General features: G+C 49.2%; 1 protein-coding gene across 1 annotated transcript in view; it reads left to right on the top strand.

Moving 5' to 3' along the window:
* Positions 1-25000, top strand: part of SORL1 (sortilin related receptor 1) — a 219383-nt gene that overhangs the window by 72021 nt on the left and 122362 nt on the right. The window contains exons 7-11 of the mRNA XM_060179854.1: positions 12137-12238; positions 13233-13402; positions 19316-19508; positions 21493-21610; positions 22534-22700. Coding sequence (XP_060035837.1) covers positions 12137-12238; positions 13233-13402; positions 19316-19508; positions 21493-21610; positions 22534-22700 — 750 coding nt within the window. The remainder of the gene's footprint in view (positions 1-12136; positions 12239-13232; positions 13403-19315; positions 19509-21492; positions 21611-22533; positions 22701-25000) is intronic.

Genomic DNA, 25000 nt, shown 5'->3' with positions numbered 1-25000 from the left:
GTGTGTGCTCTACCAGGTGTGTAGCCACCCGGCCCCTTGAAGCCCACCTCCAGTTCTCTGCATGGCTTGCTCACTCTGGGGCTGCCGGCGGTCAGTCCGTCCAGCATTGGAGAGGCCCCCGGCTCCCAAGGTTGGGGTGTGAGCTGGAGGCTCTGGATGCAGTGACTTGGCTATGGCCCTCAGTTTTTTTCTGTCTTTTCAAATACAAAAAGAAAGCAAAAGAATGAAAAGAAAGATAGGTCAGGCTTTGACCATTCTAGCATCTCTGGCAATGATGGGGAAGAGGAGGCATTCAGGTCAGATCCGCCCGGTCCTCTCCCAGGGTCCTCTGCCCTCTCACCTCCTTGGGACAAGCTGCTGGGACTTGAGGCCTGCTTTGGGGGGGGGGGGTGGACATGACCCAGCAGGTGCTGTTACAGCACAGTCCACACACAAGGGCCTCTGGTCCTGACCTGTGTGACCTCTGCGGGATCCACTGCAGAGCCAGTCAGGTTCCAAGGCGCCCCGCCTGACTCGCGTCACCTCACACACCCAGTACCCCTTTGTCACTGAGCTATCAGTCAGGGATTTTCCTCCTCCGGCTCTTGCTTTGAAAACCGATTTCTCACTGCAGAGTTAGGCTCCTCTGTTGCTGCATGGTGTCGCTGGGCCTTTCAGGCAGGGGGAGCTCGTGGGAGCGGGCAGGTGCCGTAAGCTGTCGCCCAGACTGGCAGCTCAGACTCTGTTTGCCTCTTTGATGCTGGTAGGTCAAAATATATAGATGCCGCGTATCCTTTCTGTACACTGTTAATGCAGGGAAAACAGCTTTGTTTTGTGTGATGGATACAAACATTTTCTGTAGTCAGTACAGTTCACTGGGGCATCTGATTTATTTCTGTCAGCTTTGGAAATGATGACAAAGGGGGCCAGGTGGCAGCGCACCTGGTTGAGCGCACATGTTACAGTATGCAAGGACCCAGGTTCAAGCCCCTGGTTCCCACCTGCAAGGGGAAAGTTTCACACGTGGTGAAGCAGGGCTGCAGGTGTCTCTCTGTCTCTCTCCCTCTGTATTACACCCCTACCTTCTCAGTTTCTGGCTGTGTCTATCTAGTAAGCAAATAAAGACAATGAAAATTAAAAATAAAAAGAAATGATGGCAAAGTAAGATTTGATGTTATTAGTTAAGAAATGGAAGTCTGAGCAGCGCCTCTGACAGCCTTCTGCCTGGGTGCCGGTTAAATGTACTGCCTCCCCTCCCCCCTCCCTTTTTTTTGTTTCTGGGGTTATCGCAGGGGCTCAGTGTCAGCACTATGAACACACAGCTCCCAGCAGGTCATTTTTTCCATTTTATTGGATAGACAGACATTGAGAGGGGAGAGAGACAGAGAGACACCTGCAGACCTGCTTTGCTGCTTGTGAAGTGTCTCCGCTGCAGGTGGGGAGCCGGGCAGCTCGAACCCAGATCCTTGCATGGGTCCTTGCGCTTAGTACTGTGTGCTTAATCAGGTGCCCCCCTTCTTTTCCTTCCCTGAGGTGTCTCAAAATGCCTGGCAGTTGCCAAAATTTGGGTGATTCTGCCCACGGGCTTATTTACTTATTTTATATGCAGAAGCTTTTCATTAACAGCCAGTCATTTTGCCAAAGGAATGCTTCTCAGTGTACCCGTTGAAGAGAGCAGGAGTGATCTCTGGGCCAGGACATTGCTCAGCAGGAGAGCATAGGACTCACTTTTGTCAGGCCCTGGGTTCAGTCCTTGCTAGAACAGAGCTCTGGTCTTCAGTCATAAAGGAAAAAGACAATGGTTGGCTCCTTGGATTTTGAAAAAGGAGGCTTTCCTCCGACTTATTCACTGCTAAGCCAAGAGGCTGGGCAGTACTGGCCCTGACTACATAGCTCTCCGTAGCTATGTCTAGGCTTTCAAGTGGGACTTTTTCTTTCCTTTTCTTTTTTTCTTTATCTGTGGTGTGCCCAGTACTAAGACTTGCCTGTCTTTGAGGAATCCTGAGTGAATTTCCTGTTCTCTGGATTCAGACCAAATTAAGAAAGCCAAGGAACGAATTGTAAAACCACAGAAAGTTGGCTCTGGGTGAATAACTGTTTTTTGCTTTCTTCCAGTACGGTGAATGGTGACAGGTCTTTGTTAGACGAGGGGACAGCGTTCTGGGGAGCTGGGATCTACAGCTTCAGAACTCCAGGGCACCTCATTGTTTGGCTCTGACGTCACATGTGCTTGGTGTCTGATACCCTGTGATCTTTTTTTTCTCTCAAGTCCCAGTTTTAACTTTGATACCTTTTCTTTTGACTTGAAGCTCACATGTTTGTGTAAGAAATGAGAAGGCCTGTAAAGCAAGAAAGAGGCACCTTTGCAAACAGTTGTTAGGCTCTTCCTGGTTGGATAACACTGTGTGTGAGGAAAAAAATGGATGGTGCTGGAGAGACAGCATAATGGTTATGCCGAATGACTCACATCTGAGGCTTTGAGCTCCTAGGTTCAATCCCCAGCACCACCAAAAACCCAAAACAAAAGTAGTCACCCCCAACAATAAAACGAGTTGTCTGTAGGTGAGAACTAGCTGATTCTCTGTAGCTTCACACCCAGATTATCATGAAAACCCAGCTCAGATGCTGACATGAATACCTTTGAGTAAGGGAGGAACTGACTGGTGCTGACAGTCTCCTCTGTGTTAAACACACACACACACACACACACTTTTCCTTTTATTGGGGGGATTAATGGTTTACAGTGAACAGTAAAATACAGTAGTAGGTACCTGTGTAACATTTCTCAGTTTTCCACAGAACACTTTAACCCTCCACTAGGCCCTCCTCTGCCATCATGTTCCAAGACCTGAATCCTTCCTCCCCCACCCCAGAGTCTTTGACTTTGGTGCAATGCACCAACTCCAGTCCAGGTTCTGCTTAGTGTTTTTCCTTCTGATCTTGTGTTTCAACTTCTGTCTATGAGTGGGATCATCCCATGTTCATCCTTCTCTTTTTGGCTTATCTCACTTCACATGAATGTTTTCCCTCTGTTCCTTTTGAAGGTTTGCTTATTTGGGAAGATGGGGGGGTGCTATGGAGAGAGAGAGACAGAAGCAGAGATAGAGAGAAACCAGAGCACTGCTCCAGCAAATGCCGTGCTAGTGACTGATCCTGGTGGACCTCTCAGTCGTGCAAGTCCTGTGTTTTGCCTGCTAAGTCCCCTCCCCACCTGCTCTGCCCTGGCAGGGGATACAGATATACCTGGAATGATACTGACACAGTGTTTACAGCAGGCAGTGATCTTTTCTTCATTTTTGTCTGTAAAGCTTTATTGTAACACAGCCACGCCATCTGCTTCTGTGTGGTTTATTGCTTCCTATTACTGTGCAGCACTGTGACTTTTTCATGTTTCAGTGCAGGAAGCAGATACTTGCAGGGAGATAGGCTGAGCCATCAAATAAAATATTTCTGGATAGGTCTTTGCAAAATAAGTCTGTCAGTCGGGTGGTAGCGCAGTGGGTTAAGTGCACATGGTGCAAAGCTCAAGGACTGGCACAGGGATCCTGGTTCGAGCCCCCGGCTCCCCACCTGCAGGGGAGTCATTTCACAACTGGTGAAGCAGGTCTGCAAGTGTCTATCTTTCTCTCTCCTTTCTGTCTTCCCCTCCTCTCTCCATTTCTCTCTGTCCTATCCAACAACGATGACAACAATAATAACTACAACAGTAAAACAACAAGGGCAACAAAAGGGAATAAGTAAATAAATAAATATTAAAAAAAAAATAAGTCTGTCAGCCACCAAAGAAGTTGCCCAGCAGATAGAACACAGGACTTGCATACAGGAGGCCCAGGTTTGTTCCCTGGCTCTGTGCTGGCCTATACTCTGGCCTCTCCTCATAAATAAATGAATATATCTTTAAAACTTTTTCTGGGGGGGTTGGGCAGTAACACAGTCAGTTAAATGCACATGGCATGAAGAACAAGGACTAGCGTAAGGGTAAGGATCCTGGCTCAAGCCCTTAGCTCCCCACCTGTAGGAAGTGTGGGGGGGTCGCTTCACAGGCGGTAAAGCAGGTCTGCAGGTGTTTTATCTGTCTTTTCCCCCTCTCTGACTTCTTTCCTCTCTCAATTTCTCTCTGCCCTGTCCAACAATAGCGACAATAAAAATAACAATGATAAACAGCAAGGACAATAAAAGGGAAAAAAATGGCCTCCAGGAGCAGTGGATTCCTAGTGTAGACACCAAGCCCCAGCAATAACCCTGGAGGCAAAAAAAAAAAAAAAACACCTTTTTTTTTTAATTGGCCAATCCTTATGTAGAGTCCTGATTCTTTCACCTTTTCCATTGGTATCAAGCAAGCTATATCTTCTGTGGACAGGAGTCTGATGAGGCAGGCTATAGCTCTAGTCAACTGCCCTCCTGTCCTCCCTCATGTCTGGGCATCATCTTAAGGGCGCTGTGGCCACTCCAGATGTCTTGCCTGCTACTCACTATGGTTGTTGGTGTGGCTGCTGCTAGGATCCTGGGTTCCAACATGCCCCAGGATTAAAAAAATTACTAACTCTTTTTTTTTAATATTTATTGTATTTATTTCCTTTTGTTGCCCTTGTTGTTTTATTGTTGTAGTTATTATTGTTGTTGTCGTTGTTGGATAGGACAGAGAGAAATGGAGAGAGGAGGGGAAGACAGAGAGGAGGAGAGAAAGATAGACACCTGCAGACCTGCTTCACCGCCTGTGAAGCGACTCCCCTGCAGGTGGGGAGCCGGGGTTCGAACTGGGATCCTTATGCCGGTCCTTGTGCTTTGCGCCACCTGCACTTAACCCGCTGCGCTACAGCCCGACTCCCAATTACTAACTCTTATCCACCCATGTCAGAGTGGTCTAGAGAGTGGACACACTAGTCTGTTTACAGAACAGACTTCGCTCAGGATATTCATGAACAAAAGACTGCATTTCTTTTTCTTTTTTTTTTTTTTAAATTTTTTTAATTTGCCTCCAGGGTTATTGCTGGGACTCAGTGCCTGACTACGAATCCACTTCTCCTGGAGGCCATTTTTCCCCCTTTTGTTGCCCTGTTTATCGTTGTTGTTATGATTGCCATCATTGTTGTTGGATAGGACAGAGAGAAATGGAGAGAGGAGGGGAAGACAGAGAGGAGGAGAGAAAGACAGACACCTGCAGACCTGCTTCAAGCGACCCCCCCCCCCCCCGCATGTAGGGAGCCGGGGGCTCGAACAAGGACCCTTACTCCACTCCTTGCACTTCGTGCCATGTGCACTTAACTCCCTGTGCCACCGCCCGGCCCCCAAAAGTCTGCATTTCATCAGACAGAGCATGGAAGGAGGAACACCAAAAACATTCCTGCAGAGGGATATCCATTAGGACAGTTAATGGTGAGACCGACCACCAGCGCACACTCAGTCGGCTCTCTGGCTCCTCAGTAGGTCTATGCTGTGTCCGTACCATGCATCCCGTGGTCTGTGAGGGCAGCAGGGATGTCACCGCGTGCAGCTTTGGGCCCTTTTGCCTTGGGGGCACGTTGCCCCACCAGCTCTTATCCCATCCACCAGATGCCCATCAGAGAACAGGAGCTGTAGCTGGAGGGGAATGTGAGTGATTGCAGGTGCGTCTGCGAGTCTATACAGAGCTCTCAGAAACTGCCAGACTTTCCCAGAGCAATCGCCCTGTTTTAATTACATCCCTACTAGCAATGTATCGGGACTGCAGCTTCTCCACAGCCTTACCAAAACCTGTTACTGGATATATTATATATCTTATTTGCTTATTTTAACGAGAGGGAAGCAAATACACACAGAGAGAGAAACCAGAACTCTGCTCAGCTCTAGCTTATGGTGCTGTGGGGGACTGAACCTGGGACTTTTGGAGCCTCGGGCATGAGTGTTGTTTGCAGAACCATTGTCCTAACAGCCGGGGAGTGCTGTCCCACTCTGGTTTTCATTCACATTTCCTGAGGACTGAGGTTCTGAGCGTCTTTTTCTGTGGTTTTTGGCTATTTGTCCATCTGATTTGTATCATCGATGTCTATTCAAAGTAGCTGCCCATTGCAAAGCTGGGATATTTGCTTGTTGGTTGTTGTGCTCTTTATTTAGATTCTGTGTATATTCTATATATAAGCTTTATTTTTGTGTAGTTTTTTTTTTAACCAGAGCACTGATCAGCTCTAGCTTATGGCGGTGCAGGGGACTGAACCTGGGACTTCAGAGCCTCAGGCATCTGAGTCGCTTTGCATAAACATTATGCTGTCTACCCCACACACTTTATTTTTAAAAAATATTTTATTTACTACTTACTGGACAGAGGCTAAAAGAAATGGAGAAGGAATGGGGGAGGGCAAGGGGAAAGAGAGGGAGAGGGAGAGGGAGAGGGAGAGGGAGGGGGGGCAGGCCTGCAGCACTGCTTCTACACCTGTGAAGCTTTCCCCTGCAGGTGGGTATGGGTGCTTGAACCCCGGTCCTTGCTCATGGTAACATATGCACTCAACCAAGTGCGACATTGCTTATCCCATTATAGAAGCTTTATAAAACATTTTCTCCCACCTGTGTGCTGTCTGCACTCTTTCTTGATGCTGTCCTTTTTGGCACAAAAGCTTGTATTAATTTTAATCAAGTTGAGTTTGCCTCTTTTTTTTCTTAATGTTAGTTATACTTTTGGTGATGAATCTTCGATACCACCGCCTAGACCAAATATTAAGAATTACACCTGTGGGCGGTAGCACAGCGGGTTAAGCGCACGTGGCACAAAGCGCAAGGACCGGCGTAAGGATTCCAGTTCCAGCCCCCGGCTCCCCACCCGCAGGGGAGTCATTTCACAGGCAGTGAAGCGGGTCTGCAGGTGTCTGTCTTTCTCCCCCCCCTCTGTCTTCCCCTCCTCTCTCCATTTCTCTCTGTCCTATCCAACAATGACGACATCAATAACAACAACAATAACTACAACAGTAAAACAACAAGGGCAACAAAAGGGAATAAACTAAATATTAAAACAATAAAAAAAACCTATGTAAAAAAAAGAATTACACCTCGGGAGTCAGGCGGTAGCACAGCGGGTTAAGCGCAGGTGGCATGAAGCGTAAGGACTAGCGTAAGGATCCCGTTTCCAGCCCCTGGCTCCCCATCTGCAGGGGAGTCGCTTCACAGGCGGTGAAGCAGGTCTGCAGGTGTCTGTCTTTCTCTCCCCCTCTCTGTCTTCCCCTCCTCTCTCCATTTCTCTCTGTCCTAACAATGGAGACGTCAATAACAATAATAACCACAACAACAATAAAAAGGGAAAATAAATAAATATAAGAAATTTAAAAATAATTAAAAAAAAGAATCACACCTGTTTTGGGGGCTGGGTGGTGGCACACCCTATTAAGTACACAAAGTACGAAACACAAGGATCTGAGTTCGAGCCCCCAGTTCTCCTCCTGTAGGGGGGATGCTTCACAAGTGGTGAAGAAGATTTGCAGGTATCTTTCTCCTCCCTCTCTACCTCCCCTTTCTCTCTCAGTATCTCTCTGTCCTAGCTAATAAACTGGAGAAAAAATAGTCACCAGGAGCAATGGATTCATAGTGGTGGCACCGAGCCCCAGCAATAACCCTAGAGTTAAAAAAAAAAAATAGAAAACAGAATTACACCTGTCTTCATTTAAGAGTTATATCTCTTTTCTTTTTTATATCATATTTATTTATTTATTGGATAGAGACAGTCAGTAATTGAGAGGGAAGGATGGAGATAGAAAGGAAGAGAGACAGACACCTGCAGATGGACACCAGGGGAAGAGTTGTATTTCTTACATTTAAGCCTGTGATACATGTTCATATTTGATTCAGTTTCAGTAGAGAGCTTCCCCGTTCCATTTAAGTTACTTTTTAATTGTTCATGCGATTCACTGCAGTCCTTTTTATTTCCTTAAGGTTGCTCGTGATGTCTCCTCATTCCTCATGTTCACTTATCTGAGACTGTTTCTTGGCTAGTCTGTCTAAAGGTCTATAAACTTTGTTGATCTTCTCAAGAGATTGGCTCTTTATTTTTGATGATTTCTTCTTACTGTTTTTTTCTTTGATTCTTCATTTCATTTTTTTTTAAACAGTAATTCTATTTTAAAAATATCTTATTTTAGAGAGAGAGAAAGAGACACTGACTGTCCGACCAGAGCACTGCTCAGCTCTGGCTTATGGTAAAGTTGGGGATTGAACCTGTGACCTCAGAGCTTCAGGCATGAGTCTTTTTCCATAACCATTCTGCTGTGTCCCCAGCCCTGATTCTTCATTTCATGTCTTCCTACTCTCATCCTTATTATTTTTGGGGTCAACAGTTAGACCTGAGGGCAACAAAAGGGAATAAATAAATAAAATAAATATTTTTTAAAAAACAGACCTGATGGAGCAGAGACAATGCTTTCTTTGTGTGATGACTGGAGTTCAGCTCTCGCCCCCCCCCCCATCCCAGCACCTGCAGTGAGGAAGCTTGATGAGTAGTGGAGTGGTATCGCAGTGTCTCTCCTCTCTGAAGTATTTGAAGTATATCTACTTACACTTTTATTTTCTGAAGAGAAGAGGCAGGAGGTGGTTGTAAGGTGGTCAGGGACCCAGTGTGCTGTGGTGTAGAAGATGATAGTTCACGCTTGGGTAGAGGCTGAGGTTTGCTTGAGGGGATGTGAAATTGTAACCTAGCCACAATAATCCTGTGAATCAACTTCTCCTCAGTGAAGTATCTAAAAATAATATCAATTCTTCTAGCCATGACATTTTAACACATTTAATAGGGTCAAGCCCATTTCTCTCGCCATACTAAAAAACATCTCGAGATTCATACGTAACCCACATTCTTTTTTCTCTCTCTCTCTCTTTTTTATTTTATTTAAGAAAGGATTAATTAACAAAGCCATAGGGTAGGAGGGGGTACAACTCCACACAATTCCTACCACCCAATCTCCGTATCCCACTCCCTCCCCTGATAGCTTTTCCATTCTCTATCCCTCTGGGAGCATGGACCCAGGGTCATTGTGGGATGCAGAAGGTGGAAGGTCTGGCTTCTGTAATTGCTTCATGGACGCTGAACATGGACGTTGACTGGTCGGTCCATACTCCCAGTCTGCCTCTCTTTTTCCCTAGTAGGGTGGGTCTTTGGGGAAGCGGAGCTCCAGGCCACATTGGTGGGGTCTTCAGTCCAGGGAAGTCTGGCCGGCATCCTGATGACATCTGGAACCCGGTGACTGAAAAGAGAGTTAACATACAAAGCCAAACAAATTGTTGAGCAACGTAACCCACTTTCAATCCTTGAATGCTTAGTGTGCTTTGAGAAGGATGTGTCCTTGGCTCTTTGGGCTATCAAATTCTATTGATAGATGCTTATTAAGTTGAAATGGCTGTTACTGTCGGTCAAGTCTTCTGTTTTCTTCTCCATTATCAGTCTGGCTAGTCATTCTTTAAAAAATCCAGCAGATCCCTGCCCCACTAAGGAAAAAGACAGGCTGGGGAGTATGGATCGACTTGCCAATGCCCATGCTCAGCAGGGAAGCAACTATAGAAGCCAGACTTTCCATCGTCTATACGTTATAATGACCCTGGGTCCACACTCCCAGAGGGATAAAGAATAGGGAAGCTATCAAGGGAGGGGATGGGATACGGAGTTCTGGTGGTGGGAATGGTGTGGAGTTGTACCCCTCTTATCCTATGGTCTTGTCAATATTTCTATTTTATAAATAAAAATAAAAAAAATTTAGGGGCCAGGCTGTGCCGTATCTGATTGAGCACACATGTTACAATGAGCAAGGACTTGGGTTCGAGCCCTCGGTCCCCACCTGCAGGGGACAAAGCTTTTCGAGTAGTGAAGCAGAGTTGCAGGTGTCTCTCTGTCTGTCTCCCTCTCTTCTCAATTTCTGGCTGTCTCTATCCATTAAATAAAGATAATACAAAATTTAAAAATACATTTTTATTTATTTATTTATTGGATAGAGACAGCCAGAAATTCAGAGGGGGGAGCTGGGAGCTCGAACCCGGATCCTCATGCTGGTCCTTGCGCCTTGCACCACGTGCGCTTAACCCGCTACCCCACTGCCTGCCTCCCCCTTTCTTCCGTTCTCTCTTTCTTTCGTTCTCTCTTTCTTTCTCTCTTATTGCCACCAGGATTATCAATGGGGCTCAGTGCCATCACTAGAAATCCCCTTCTCTAGGCAGCCTCCCCCCCCCTTTTCCCCTCCCTTTCTGTTTTAGTTGATAGGACTGAGGAATTAAGAGAGGAGGGAAAGGAGAGAGGAGGAGAGGAAGAGAGACACCTGCAGAGCGGCTTCACTCCTCTTGAAGTGAAGCATCCCTTCTATAGGTGGGGAGTGAAGGTTCGAACCCAGGTCCTTGCACATGGTAATGTGTGTGCTCAACCAGCTGTACCACTGCCTGCCAACCCCCAGAATTTCTTATATTTGTTTAATGTTTTGTTTTCAGTTGCTTTCTTTTTTAAAATATTTATTTATTTTCCCTTTTGTTGCTCTCGCTTTCTTTTTTTACTCTTGTTGTTGTAGTTATTATTGTTGTTATTGATGTCCTCATTGTTGGATAGAACAGAGAGAAATGGAGAGAGGAGGGGAAGACAGAGGGGGAGAGAAAGACAGACACCTGCAGACCTGCTTCACCACCTGTGAAGCGACTCCCCTGCAGGTGGGGAGCCGGGGGCTCGAACCGGGATCCTTACGCCGGTCCCTGCGCTTTGCACCATGTGCCCTTAACCTGCTGTGCTGCCGCCCAACTCCCAAAAGCTTATTTTTTAGGAGAGTTTTTGAATCATTTAAACCTGCCCATAGAGAGATTCTCATCCAGATCAGCCATTTCCCTTTATATACGAGCAAGACAGATCTGGAGAGACTTGGCGCTCCCCTCGGGTGTTAGAATTTGCTCATGGGTGGGGATAGACAGCATAATGGTTATACAAAGAGACTGTCATGCCTGAGCTGAGCAGTGGTCTGGTAAAAAAAAAAAAAAAAGAATTTGCTTGTGACCATTTAAATGCACATCCCGAGATTTCAGCTGTCCCTTCATGTCTCTGAAAGGCAATGTGATGTGGTCAACATCTTATGAAAAAGACCACAACCAAAGTATGTGCTAGCAAGAGACCTCAAGGAGGAGGAGGAGAAGCATTTCAGGAGTGTTAATACCTTAAGTTCCTGGTACAACTTCAACCCCTGGGACTTGAGTCTCTTTGTAACCTCATAATTGGATTAGAAGGAGAAAAAAGAAGTGGGTGGGGGTGGGGGTAGTAGGCCTGGGGTGTGGCTGATATTTACCGATGGTGGTTTGGGGACTATAGGCTCTGTTTTGCCTGCCTCTTGATTAAAAAAAAAAAAAAAGACTTATTGATTGGGATAGGAAGATAGCATAGTGGTTTTGCAGAAGATTTTCATGCCAGAGGCTCTGAAGTCCCAAATTCAGTGCCCAGCGTTACCGTAAGGCAGAGCTGAGCATTGCTCTGGTGAGAGAGAATGTGAAGTTGAAAAACATGATCAGAAGGGAAATAACTAAGTAGAACTGGGACTGGAGTTGGTGTATTGCACCAAAGTAAAAGACTCTGGGGTGGGTGGGGGGGAGGGTTTGGGTCCTGGAACAGGATGGCAGAGGAGGACTAGCGGGGGTTATGTTGTTATGTGAAAAACTGGAAAATGTAGCACATGTACAAATTACTGTATTTTACTGTTGACTGCAAAACATTAATCCCCCAATAAAGCAATTACAAAAAAAAAAAGCATGTTGCCAAAAAAACAAACAAACAGAAAAGACAGAATTTCAATCACTGCTTTGGTCTGTGTGCTGCTGGGCTTTGAATCCACGTCCTGAACCCTACCCACTGAGCCGCCTTCCCGTCTTGAACCTCCCCACACACTCTCACTGTCTGAGTGTAAGCTTTGGCAGCCCTCCCCCACCCCACTCAGCTCTTCCCATCAGACCATTGTCCTCCTTCCTCATCTTCTGTCCCGGAACCTCTGGCACCCAGTGTCTACCTCCGTGCAGGGTGAAGCAGCCCGGCCTCGGTGCTCTGTGGTGGCTGGCGTGGTGCGCTTGGCACAAAACGCCCTCTTTCTACTTCTCAGTAGCACCGGAGGGTCCTGGCTCTTCTCCTTTTTTGCTTGTTTTGAGTGTCTCCCGTTTGGCACAGCTGACTGTTCTCTTTCCCTTCCCTTGGCAGCGTCCCTTGGGCATCCAACAGCCGTCTTCGGTCCAGCTCTGGGTCTCCTTTGGCCGGAAGCCCATGCAAGCGGCCCAGTTTGTCACGAGACACCCTATTAATGTGAGTGGGGGTCCTCTTGTGGGGTGGGAAGAAGGTGGCATCCCCACGCATGGAGGTCACAGGGAAGAGCAGCCCGCCCCAGTGAAGATGTGACGGGGTTTCCCTGGAGTTGCTCTGCAGCTGAGTCTCCAGAGAGCCATTGCACCCGGGGCAGCATGTCCTGCCTCCCTCTTCACTGCTTGAAGTGGAGCTGACGGAGCCTTAATTGGCTTCAAGTGGGAAGGGGCTGGCAGGGCGGCCTGGAGGCGGCCTTAATGGGCTCTCTGTGCCGGCATGAAGGGATGGCAGGCTGCTGACAGCAGCAGCTAGTTTCCAAGTACCTGCTGTGCTGCCCCCAGATGCCTTCGGCTCCATCACAAGGGAGGACAGCCCCCCTCCCCGGACCCTGGGGAAGCGGAGAGAGGGAGCGGAGCAGAGAAAGGAGCCTTGGGCAGCTGAGCCCGGGCAGCATGGGGTTGCCCTGTGTGGCCCTCTCGGCCCGTGGCGCCCCCTCAGGCTCGCTGCACCCTTCCACGGGGCCGCCTCCCCATTTCCCAAACAGCCTTCTGCTTTCTGAGCCGGCTGTGCTCAGAGGACACAGCATATCAGATGTAGGGTAGGCACAGGGACTTGGCTTCTGGGAGGAGGTGGTGCCTGAGGGCCTTGAAGGAGCAGTCAGGGTACTGGGTGGGGGAGGTGGGCACTCCCTCCTGGGGCCTGTCCCCTCCAGAGGAGAGAATGGCAGGAGACAGTGTACACTGGAGACGCTGCGGGGTCTCAGGGGTGGAGGAGGGCACCCTCCTTAGCTGGGAAGAGGCATTCCAGCCCCGTGTGGACTTGGGTGGCCTCTCCGACCTTGTCCTACCCTTCTAGCCGCAAGACAGCCTCCTGTGGGCCCCTAGGGAGTTTACCCAGACTTCCTTGCTGACATCAGGGAAGCCACCCCCTGTGTGGGAGTCGCAGGCCACTGGCCGTGTGTCTTCTGACGCCTTCCCTGCCTCTTCTCTTCCCAAAGGAGTACTACATCGCAGATGCCTTCGAGGACCAGGTGTTTGTGTGTGTCAGTCACAGTGACAACCGCACCAACCTGTACATCTCGGAGGCTGAGGGGCTCAAGTTCTCCCTGTCTCTGGAGAACGTGCTCTACTACAGCCCGGGAGGCGCAGGCAGCGACACGCTGGTGAGGTACGGCGGGACGCAGGCCCTCCCTGCTGCTTTCTCCTTTTACTTCAGGGTTTATCTTCCTGCCGGAGACCTGAGCACCCCTCTCTATCTCCCCCTGCCCTCTCAATTTCTCTCTGTCTAATCCAATAATAAATAAATATATTTCTTATATATTATATATAAAGAAGAGTTACTTAGCTGTTTTTGTTAGAGAGAGAGAGAGAGAGAGGAGAACACCACTCACCTGGCCTATGGAGGTGTTGGGAATTGAGTCTGGAGCCGTGGGGACCTCAGATCTGCAAGTCCGATATGCTGCCTTCATGCTGTCTCCCCAGCCCAGTGTGCTATTTCTCTTTATGGGTGAATGCTTTTCTCCTTATTGCTTGCATGATCAAAATCACACTTGCTTAGACTTTTTGGGGGATTGGTCACCCCGCCCCTCATCTCTCCCCCCCCCCCACAGCCTTTGAGTGCTTTGCAGGATGGGCAGGTTAAGTCTCAGTGTGCTGGGGCTCTACTGCTCCTGGAGGCCATGTCTCCCCATTTTGTTGCCCTTGTTATTGTTATTGATGTCATTATTGTTGGATAGGACAGAGAGAAATGGAGAGAGGAGGGGAAGACAGAGAGGGGGGAGAGAAAGACAGAGACCTGCAGACCTGCTTCACCCTTTGTGAGGCAACTCCCCCTGCAGGTGGGGAACGCAGGGGCTTGAACCGGGATCCTCACGTCAGTATTTGCACTTTGTGCCACCGCCCGGCGCCCGGGGATCTCTCTTGACCTGGCAGAGCAGGAGCTGGCAGCTACAGAGAGTGACCGTCCCACAAGCAGTGACCAGAGGGCCAGTTGGATGGTAGCGCAGTGGGGTAAAGTGCACACGGTTGGAAAGCTTATAATAAAAGCCTCCACCCTGCCCGGGCAGACAGTACAGTTAGGACCTGCACACGGCGCTATGGCCGGAGGTCCCACGCTGACTCCTCTGCGGCTGTGTCTTCAGCTGGTACTCCAGGATTGCAGGCATCCTCGCGAGCGGGGCCCAGCGGCCTCTGGTCACTGCATCGCCACCTCAGCCAGTTGAGATGGGCCGGGGGCTGAGGGAGCAGATTGGGGGGAGGGGCAGGCTGGTCCGAAACAGCAACAACATAGCTCGGTGGTGTTTGAAACGAGCCATTCTCTGAGCTCAATAGGGGAGTGCGGTGCCAAGAAGCTGGTTCTAATGTACTCTGAAGACTGAAGAAAGAACTTTTAGTCAGGGTGAGCCTGGCACGGGTGAGCTGTGCCCAGTGGAGCTGTTGACGGAAAGCAGTGTGGAGATGGAGGAGGACCGAGTGTGGTGAGGGGGGGTCTCAGGCTTGTGGGGCAGTGACGTCAGGGCCTGGGCGGCAGGGGGCGGTGCTGGTGAGCTGCGTGGAGTGCCTGACCTAGGCCATTCTGGGCTGGAGAGAGAGAGAGAGGGAGAAAGGAAGAGAGAGAGAGAGAGACACAATGGAGTGTGTGAGACCAGGAAAGTAGCTTTCTATTTGGCATTAAGAAATGAGACTTCAGGAGTCAGGCGGTAGCGCAGTGGGTTAAGTGCACGTGGCGCAAAGCGCAAGGACTGGCAGAAGGATCCTGGTTCGAGCCTCCGGCTCCCCACCTGCAGGGGAGTCGCTTCACAGACGGTGAAACAGGTCTGCAGGTGTCTGTCTTTCTCTCCCCCTCTCTGTCTTCCCTTCCTCTCCATTTCTCTCTGTCCTATCCAACAATGACGACATCAATAACAACAATAACTACAACAATAAAACAGTAAGGGCAACAAAAGGGAAAATAAATAAATATTTAAAATATTTTTTTTAAAAAAGAAATGAGACGTCAGGAATGGGAGACAGCTCCACAGCTAGTGTGCCAGACTTTCATGTCCAGGGTCCCAGAGGTCACAGGTTCAATCCCAGATACACTACAGCTGGAAGTAAGCAGTGGGCTGGGGAAGGTGCTGGGGAAGTGGTGTGTGTGGTTGAACACACATGTTGCCGTTTACCAGGTCCTAGGTGCAAAGCCCTGGTTCCCAAATGTGTGAGGGAACCTTTGGGAGCTGTAGAGCAGTGCTACAGGTAGGTGTCTGTCTGTCTGTCTGTCTCTCTCTCTCTCTCTCTCTCTGTCTCCCTTTTCTCTTGACTTCTCTCTGTCTATAGCCAATAAATAATAAAAGCCAAAAAATATATATCCAAAAAGGATGACAGAGGACCTAGTGGGGGTTGTACTGTTATATGGAAAACTGGGATATGTTATGCATGTACAAACTATTGTATTTACTGTCGAATATAAAACATTAATTCCCCAATAAAGAAATCTAAAAAAAATTAAAGAAAAATAGGGCTGGGGAGAGAGCATAGTAGTGATGCAGAAACTTTTGTGCCTGAAGCTCCGAGGTTTCTGCCTGGCACAGTCCCCAGTGCCACCTTAAGTCAGAGCTGAGCAGTGCTCTGGTGTCTGCCTCTCCCTCTCCCTGTCTCTCTCCCTGTCCCTCTCCCTGTCCCTCTCCCTCTCCTTGTCCCTCTCCCTCTCTCTCTCATTAAATAAATAAGCAAAATATTTAAAAAAAATAAATGGGGCTGGATGGTGGTGCAGCTGTCAGAGCACACATGTTATAGTGCACAAGGACCCAGGTTTGAGCCCCTGGTCCCCAGCTAAGGGGGAAGCTTTGTGAGTGGTGAAGCAGGGCTACAGGCTTCTCTCTGTTTTCTTCTTCTCCTCTGTCTCCCCCGGCCTTTTTGATTTCTGGCTGTCTCTATCCAATAAATAAAGATATAAAAAAAATGAAATTAAAATAAACAAAACCTCCCCAAATTCTAGCATGGTGCGGCCCTGTGTAGAGGAGTGATATTCAAACTTTCCAGATACTTGAAAGAGAGCAGCCAGCCCCAGCAGGCTGGATTCCAGAGCTGTGGAGCTCGGCACAGAAGGAAGGCAGCCAGCAGACCAGGGCCCACTCCCCAGGGAACCCCTGAAGAGCAGACTGACAGGGACCAAGGGTGCCACTCTGCAGACCCCTTCGTCTCCGTTTCCTGGAGCCTCTGCACAGCCCCCCCAGTGGGAGGTGGCTTCGCTAAGGTCGCTACCTTCCTTCTCTTGCCTCTGAGCCTGTGGCCTCTGAGAGCGCGTCTTGCGGCCCTCCCCTTCCACACTTGTGAGATGGATAGTAGGGAGGAAAAACAGCTCTCTGCTTCAGTGTGAGGCCCAGGGGCTCAGAACTCTTGTCATAAAGGGCACACTTGCAGTTTTAAAAGCCACGTGTGAACGGTGGTCACCGTGTCTCAGAGGCCCATCACATTTGTAATGCTTGTACCTTCTGAGGGCAAAACCACTTCCCTGTGTAGTTGCAGGACCCCCGAGTGGCGCCTGGGGCCTGCCAGGGTCTGTGCACTCCCTGCTCGCTGTTACTCTGACAGGCAAGCCTGGAAGCTTTCTAGAAGCCTCCTGACTTCCGGCTCTTGAGTTTGGAGTCCCTGGGCAGTATAGGCTGCCTGTCACTCTGCCCCACCCATGCGGCTCTGCTCCCACAGACAGACCCATAGACAGACTGGCTCTCGCCATGAGCTCCATCGTCCCAGTTGCTGGGGTTGGGTGGGGTAGGAAGGGATGTGGTTTCCCGTCAGTCATGGCTCACCAGAGGATTTGGGCTGAAGAAATAGTACTTTCACGTCATCTTAAAAAAAATACTTGGGGGGAGTCGGGCTGTAGTGCAGCAGGTTAAGCGCAGGTGGCGCAAAGCACAAGGACCGGCATAAGGATCCCGGTTCGAACACCGGCTCCCCACCTGCAGGGGAGTCCCTTCACAGGTGGTGAAGCAGGTCTGCTGGTGTCTATCTTTCTCTCCTCCTCTCTGTCTTCCCCTCCTCTCTCCATTTCTCTCTGTCCTATCCAACAACAACAACAATAATAACTTCAACAATAAAACAACAAGGGCAACAAAAGGGAATAATAAAAAAAAAATACTTGGGGCCAGGTGGTGGCGCACCTGGTTGAGCGCACATGTTACAATGCACAAGGACCCAGGTTCGAGCCCCTGGTCCCCACCTGCAGGGGGAAGCTTCACAAGTGGTGAAGCAGTGCTGCAGGTGTCTCTCTGTCTCTCTCCCTCTCTATCACTCCTTTCCCTCTCAATTTCTGACTGTCTATCCAACAAATAAATAAAAGATGAAAAATTAAGAAAATATTTGAAAAAACTTATTTTTAATTTTTTAAATTTATTGTGTTATTTTAGAGAGAGAGAGAGAGATGCCAGAGCACAGTTTTATATCTGGCTCATGGTGGTACAAGGAATTGAACTTGGGACCTCAGAGCCTCAGGCATGAAAGGTGTTTGCATGACACTTATGCTGTCTCCCTGGCCCCCCAAGATATTTATTTTTTCCCTTTTGCTGCCCTTGTTGTGTTTATTATTGTTGTAGTTACTATTGTTGTTGCTGTTGCTGTTGTCGTTGTTGGATAGGACAGAGAGAAATGGAGAGAGGAGGGGAAGACAGAGGGGGAGAGAAAGACAGACACCTGCAGACCCGCTTCACCGCCCGTGAAGCGACTCCCCTGCAGGTGGGGAGATACTTGTTTTTATGAGAGAGTAAACCGGCATATTGTGGCGTCAGGACCCTCAGGCAGGCTGCTCATGTGTTCTATTTCCCTGGCCCTGTCAGTCAACTTTTATGTGTTATACTCTTCTGAACACCCTATGAACTTACGAACACCCTGGGTCACTTATGAACCAGATAACATATTTTGGCCCTTACTGTCTTTTTTAAAATTTATTTATTTATTTATTTTCCCTTTTGTTGCCCTTGTTATTTTTTATTGTTGTTGTAGGTATTATTGTTGTTGTTATTGATGTCGTCATTGTTGGATAGGACAGAGAGAAATGGAGAGAGGAGGGGAAGACAGAGGGGGAGAGAAAGACATCTGCAGACCTGCTTCACAGCCTGTGAAGCAACTCCTCTGCAGGTGGGGAGCCGGGGGCTTGAACCAGGATCCTTCCGCTGGTCCTTGCGCTTTGTGCCACCTGCGCTTAACCCACTGTGCTGCTGTCTGTCTGACTCCCGCATTTAAATACTTTTTTTAAAATTTATTTATTGATTCCCTTTTGTTGCATTGTTGTAGTTATTGTTGTCGTCGTTGTTGGATAGAACAGGGAGAAATGAGGAGGGGAAGAGATAGACACCCGCAGACCTGCTTCACCACCTGTGAAGTTACTACCCTGCAGGTGGGGAGCCGGGGACTCGAACCAGGATCCTTATGCTGGTCACGCTGGTACTTGCGCTTTGACCACCTGCGCTTAACCCACTGCACTACTGCCCAACTCCCCATTTGAATACTTCTTAAGAAAGAGAGTAGAAGAGGCCTGATTGCTGGTGCATCTGGTTGAGGACACACCTTTCCATGCACAAAGGACCGAGGTTCAAGCCCCTGCCCCCACCTGCTGGAGAGAAGGTTCACGAGGAGTGAAGCAGGTCTGCATGTGTCTCTCCCTCTCTGTCACCCCCCTCCTCTTGATTCCTCTCTGTCCTATCAAATCTAAAAGAGAAAGAACAAAAAGGGGAGCAGACACTTCGTCCATAAGACACGATGAAGCACTGATCCATGCTGCATTGTGGGAGAGCCTTGAGGATGTTCCGCTGAGTGACAGTAACAAGCCACGAAAGGTCACACGTTGTGTGAGCCGGTCACACGAAATGTCCAGAATGGACAGGTTACTGCTGGGCGTGGGTGTGGAGGCTGGGGACTGGGGCCCGCAGGATGAGTGTCTATCTGGCACGAGGAACTAGATGGTGAGCGTGGTTGCAGACGCAGTGATGTACTTAGGCCTCTGAGCCTTGTGTTTGAGAATGGTTGCACGGCCCGGTGTCTACAGTGAACGTGCACTAGGCCAGTCCCAGCTGAGGGCCACAGCTGTCTGTTTCCCCCGTGGCAGGTACTTCGCAAACGAGCCGTTTGCCGACTTCCATCGTGTGGAGGGGCTGCAGGGAGTCTACATCGCCACCCTCATCAACGGCTCCATGAGCGAGGAGAACATGAGGTCCGTTATCACCTTTGACAAAGGGGGAACCTGGGAGTTTCTGCAGGCTCCAGCCTTCACAGGATATGGAGAAAAAATCAACTGTGAGGTATAGTTACTTTATTTAATTCACTGATTTTGCAGACCTGGTCCTGCACACATGCACAGATTTTCACTGTTCTGAGACCAACTTTTTACACACACACACACACACACACACACACACACACACACACACACACCACCTGAGTGTCCCCCAGACAATCCTGTCTGGTGTCAGACTTTGAACTTGGCCTGTCTGCCTGCTGAACTGTCTCTCCAGTCTGCTGTTTTAAGTATTTGAATTTGTCTTGTCTGTGGTTCAGTCTTGTGACGTTTCAAATCTGTGTAAGTTGTATCTGTGAGTCAGGGTCAAATTCCTCTGCAGACTCTTCCTCTAGACTGTCCCTGACTTTTCTTTCTGTTTTTAAAACTTCTTTCTTTCTTTCTTTATTTAAATTTTTTTATATTTATTTACTCTCTTTTGTTGCCCTTGTTGTTTTATTGTTGTAGATATTATTGCTGTTAGTGAGGTCATCATTGTTGGATAGGACAGAGAGAAATGGAGAGAGGAGGGGAAGACAGAGAGGGGGAGAGAAAGACAGACACCTGCAGACCTGTTTCATCGCCTGTGAAGCGACGCCCCTGCAGGTGGGCAGCCAGGGGCTCGAACCGGGATCCTTAAGCCAGTCCTTGTGCTTTGCGCCAACTGCACTTGAACCCGCTGCACTACTGCCTGACTCCCCTAAACTTCTTTTTTTAAAAAAAATTTATCTTTATTTGTTTATTGGAGACAGCCAGAAATTGAGAGGAGGAGGGAAGCTAGAGAGGGAGCGAGACACCTGCAGACCTGCTTCACCACTTGCAAAGCTTTCCCCCTGCAGGTAGGGACCGGAGGCTCGAACCTGGGTCCTTGTGCACTGTAGCATGTGCGCTTAACTAGGTGTGTCACCACCCGGCCCCCAAGTTCCTGACTTTTCTTCCCTACTTGGCAGCAGGTCCAGACTTTCCCCATCACATCTACTGTGCTAAAGAGGCAGGGTATGAGCGAGATACATACCAAGGTGCTTCCGCTTCTCTCGGCAGCATCTCCCAGACTTCAGGAACTCTGCGTGAGGCTGATGTGGCCGGGGTGGGTGTTCCTGAGAGGTCTGTTGGGGGTGTCTGGACTCTGGTTAAACAGCCTGAATGACAGTATCAAGCCTCTAGGGCTTGCTTATTTGGATGGCTCTGTTTATTTAAGAGCTGTAGAACCTCTTAACAGCTTTTTGTTTCTGCTTTGTGATTTTGGATGCTGAAAGATGGGGAGAGTTGGCAACTCTTTGGTCCCACCCTAATTTGCTCCAGCTTTCCTATGTACGAAACCATGTCCCATCTCTGTACCGTAAATACACAGTTATCCCATCTACACCACCAGACAAGGCCAAGAGACTCTGGCGTGACCACGTGGCAGGAGGGCCTCCTTTGCATTTAAAATCTAAATGTGAGTGAGAGACGTTGGTTTAAATAACCCAGTCTCGTGGCGTGCTTGTCACGCGGGCTGCTTTTAAGAACATCCTGTGACTCTCTTGAGTGTTGATAGTCTCACATGTTGTACAGCTGACAGCTTATCAGTGAATCTTAATGACTTCTGATTCAGGGTTTTCCTTCTGACAGAATTGCTTAAATCTTATTTGAGACGCATCGCCACTGACTTAGAAAATAAAGACCACAAAGCCATTTCATTTCAGTTCTGAGCCCCCCAACCCCGCCCCCGGCACTGTGGGTACTGTGAAGCCATAGCTCCCTCTCTGCTGGACTGTGATCTTCAACTGCTGTTGGCTAAGCCTCGCAGAAGGAGTTCGTTGGGCGAATGCTTTTCTCTTATCCTCGGTGAGGGGCACTGCTGCAGCTGCAATGTGCTCCTGCCCACCTGGGGGTGTGGGGACAGCGGAACCGTGACCTGGTCTCCTCTGCTCTGCGTCCGGCTGCAGTGTCCTCACACAGGCCTTGGTGGTTAGAGGAGCTCTGGTCTGTGTCGCAGGCTGACTGTGCCTGGGGTTTCTGTTCCCTAGCTCTCCCAGGGCTGTTCTCTGCACCTGGCCCAGCGGCTCAGCCAGCTGCTCAACCTCCAGCTCCGAAGAATGCCCATCCTGTCCAAGAAGTCGGCGCCGGGGCTCATCCTTGCCACCGGTGAGTCGGCTTTGCTTAGAGGTGGGACCATTTGCCTTAGGGCATTCGTGTGGCCGGTGGCTGCTGCTGTCTCCCGGGGAAATAGTTTTGTGCTTGAGACCTCCTCCTTCTTCTTCTTCTTCTTATCTTTATTTATGTGTTAGAGACAGCCAGAAATTGTGAGGAAGGGGAGAGATGGAGACAGAGAGACCTGTAGCACTGTTCTACAGCCTGTGAAGCTTTCCCACTGCAGATGGGGACTGGGAGTTTGAACCCTGGTCTTTGTGCATGGTATGGTGTGTTCTCAACCAGGTGTGCCATCACCTGGCCCCTGGCTTGAGACATTTCTTCTTGTGTGTATGTGCTGAGGAGAGAGCCAGGGTACCAGCATACACGACCTCTGGGCTACCTCCCTGACCTGAAGCAGGCTTCTTTCCTCCCTCCCTCCCTTCCTCCCTCCCTCCCTTCCTTCCTTCCTTTCTTTCTTCCTTTCGTTCTTTTCCTTCTCCTCCCTCCCCTTTCCTTTCCTTTGAGCAGGGTTGTCACTGAGGCCTGGTGCTAGCATAGGAACTCTCTAGCTCCTGGTGGCCATTTATCTTTCCTTTTCCTTCCTTCCTTCCTTCCTTCCTTCCTTCCTTCCTTCCTTCCTTCCTTCCTTCCTTCCTCCCTCCCTCCCTCCCTCCCTCCCTCCCTCCCTCCTTCCCTCCTTCCTTCCTTGAGACAGAGAGAGAAAGACACCTGCAGCACTATTCCACTGCTTGTGAAGCCGCCCCCCCCCCCCCCCCCCCCGTAGGTGGGGATCTGTTGGCTTGAATCCAGGCCCCTTTGCATGGTCACATGTGTGCTGTACCGGATGTGTCGTCACCTGACCCTTATTTTCTAGATACGCCTCGGAACTTATAGCTGTTATATTCTTGAAGTTGACTGAGATTGTTGTTTTACAGGTTCAGTGGGAAGGAACTTGGCCAGCAAGACAAACGTGTACATCTCCAGCAGTGCTGGGGCCAGGTGGCGAGAGGTTGGTCTTTGTTTGTGTGAGAGCATGGACCACACATGCCCTGGCATTTCAGCCCAGGGCACCCACTGTGAGTCTAGTACTCAGGGAGGTACCTAGGGCCACAGACAAGTATTCATTTGTACCCACATCTTACAACATGGGCTCTCTGACTCAGCCAAAAAAACGTTACTTGAATCACAAGCAGTTTTTTGCTTTGTGAATTTGACTAGCTATTCTAAGATCCTGAGGCCCAAAGTGACTGGACAATGTCTGATTTGCCAATTTGTTTTTTGCCTCCGGGGTTATTGCTGGGTCTCCATGCCTGCACTATGAATCCACTCCTCCTGGAGGCTATTTTTTCCCTTTTGTTGCCCTTTGTTGTTTATCATTGTATGGTTATTATTGTTATTGTTGATGTCTTTCGTTGTTGGATAGGACAGAGAGAAATGGAGAGAGGATGGGAACACAGAGAGGGAGAGAGAAAGACATCTGCAGACCTGCTTCACCACTTGCGAAGTGTGGTGAAGCCGGGGGCTCGAACCAGGATCCTTACGCCTGCCCTTGCGCTTTGCACCATGGTCGCTTATTTTTTTAATTTTATTTATTTATTTATTTTTTACAAAACCCAAGACCTAGCAGTGTTCAGCAGGGACTTGCTGAGTTTGGCTGTGGGTCTGAAACGGGCTGCTTGTTGTTTCTGTATATGTCTCTCTGCAGTCTAGCCTATCCGTGTTGGGCTGTGCTGTCCTCTCCTGCCATTCTGTGATGCTGGGAGGAAGCCTCAGTGAGAGCAGTGACCAGAGCAGTGACCAGAGCAGTCCTGAAGGCAGAGTGATTTTCTAGTTCTGAAAGGCTAGCTCAGTCTTGGATAGGAGAGCATTCCCAAACTTGTTAAAGAAAAAAAAGAGGGAGACTGGCAGTAGCGCAGTGGGTTAAGCACACACATGGTGTGAAATGCAAGGACCAGCATAAAGATCCTGGTTCGAGCCCCCGGCTCCACACCTGGGGGGGGGTCACTTCACAAGCAGTGAAGCAGGTCTGCAGGTGTCTATCTTTCTCTCCCCATCTCTCTGGATTTTACTCTGTCCTGTCCAACAGCAACAAGGACAATAAAGTGGGAAAAATAGCCTCCAGGAGCAGTGGATTCATAGTGCAGGCAGTGCAGGCACCGAGCCCCAGAGATAACCCTGGAGGCAAAAAAATAAATAAATAAATACATAAAGCTTTACTAGCTTCTGCTAACTTATTAAGGCTGGGGCTTTTTTCCTGGAGGGGTTGCTCAAGGTGGTGCCTCTGTTAAGTGCCAGGGACCGCCAGCCTGAGCACCACAAGTCACCGGACAGAGCTTCCCTAGCGCCTCCTGTGGGCGGAGGGTGGTAATGACAGGCGGGGTGTGTTTTCTCAGAGAGCTGCAGAGCTGCTGTCCTATACCAGGCATCAGCCACAGCCCACAGTGTGCGGGTGACTTCTTGACAGACCCCTGTCACACCCCTTGTCTCATTCGAATCAGAGATTGCCCTCCCATTGGACGAGAGATTGGGACCCAGACGTTGTGTGCAAGTGTGTGTGTGTGTGTGTGTGTGTGAGAGAGAGAGAGGCAGGCAAGTACTGTGTGGCAGAGAGCACATGATCTGAAAAGAAGTGAGTGAGGTCAGACTTGACAGAAAGTGTGAACAGTTGGGGGCTGGGGGCGTCTGTGTGCTGCCGCGCCGCCCCCCCCCCCCGTCCCCCCCCCCCAGGATTAAGCAGCTGGCTTCCTGTTCCTTGGGAGCCAGACATTCCTTTTGGGTCTCGTTCTCTGCTCTGCCAGTAGGTATGTGGCTTGTTTGTGCCTTCTGTTGTTGATGTGGTCTGGGGTCTCGACATCTGCAAGTGATTTCCTTCTGGGTAGAGAGCAGAGTCTTGTTGTTCTCCCAGTAAAGTGGTGGCGGGACTGGCCCATGGCTCCCTGGCACCAGGGGCTTTATTTCTGGAAGCGGCTGAGACCGAGACTGTGCTGCAGGGGGCGAGTGGGGTCCCTGTGGGCAGCCTGCAGGGTAGAAGGACATTCTGGCGGCGGACGCACCTCTCTAGCTCTCGCTCCCCTCCCTTCTCTTGTTTTCTGTTTCTGCTGCTGCACACCAGTTTGCCCCTGCCTTCTGATTTGCCTTTGCTTTTCTGCTTTCTTAGCTTTCTGCCTTTGCTTTCTTTGCCTTTCTTTCTGGTGCTGCACACCAATTTGCCTTTGCTCTCGAATGGGAGAATATGTCTAACTTAAAAAAAAATCATTGACATTTATTTATTTATTTATTCCCTTTTTTGATGCCCTTGTTGTTTTATTGTTGTAGTTATCATTGATGTTGTCTTTGTTGGATAGGACAGAGAGAAATGGAGAGAGGAGGGGAAGACAGAGAGGGGGAGAGAAAGATAGACAC

Source organism: Erinaceus europaeus, chromosome 20 (genome assembly GCF_950295315.1).
Source record: "Erinaceus europaeus chromosome 20, mEriEur2.1, whole genome shotgun sequence".
NCBI lineage: Eukaryota > Metazoa > Chordata > Mammalia > Eulipotyphla > Erinaceidae > Erinaceus > Erinaceus europaeus.
This window is presented reverse-complemented; position numbering and strand designations above follow the sequence as displayed.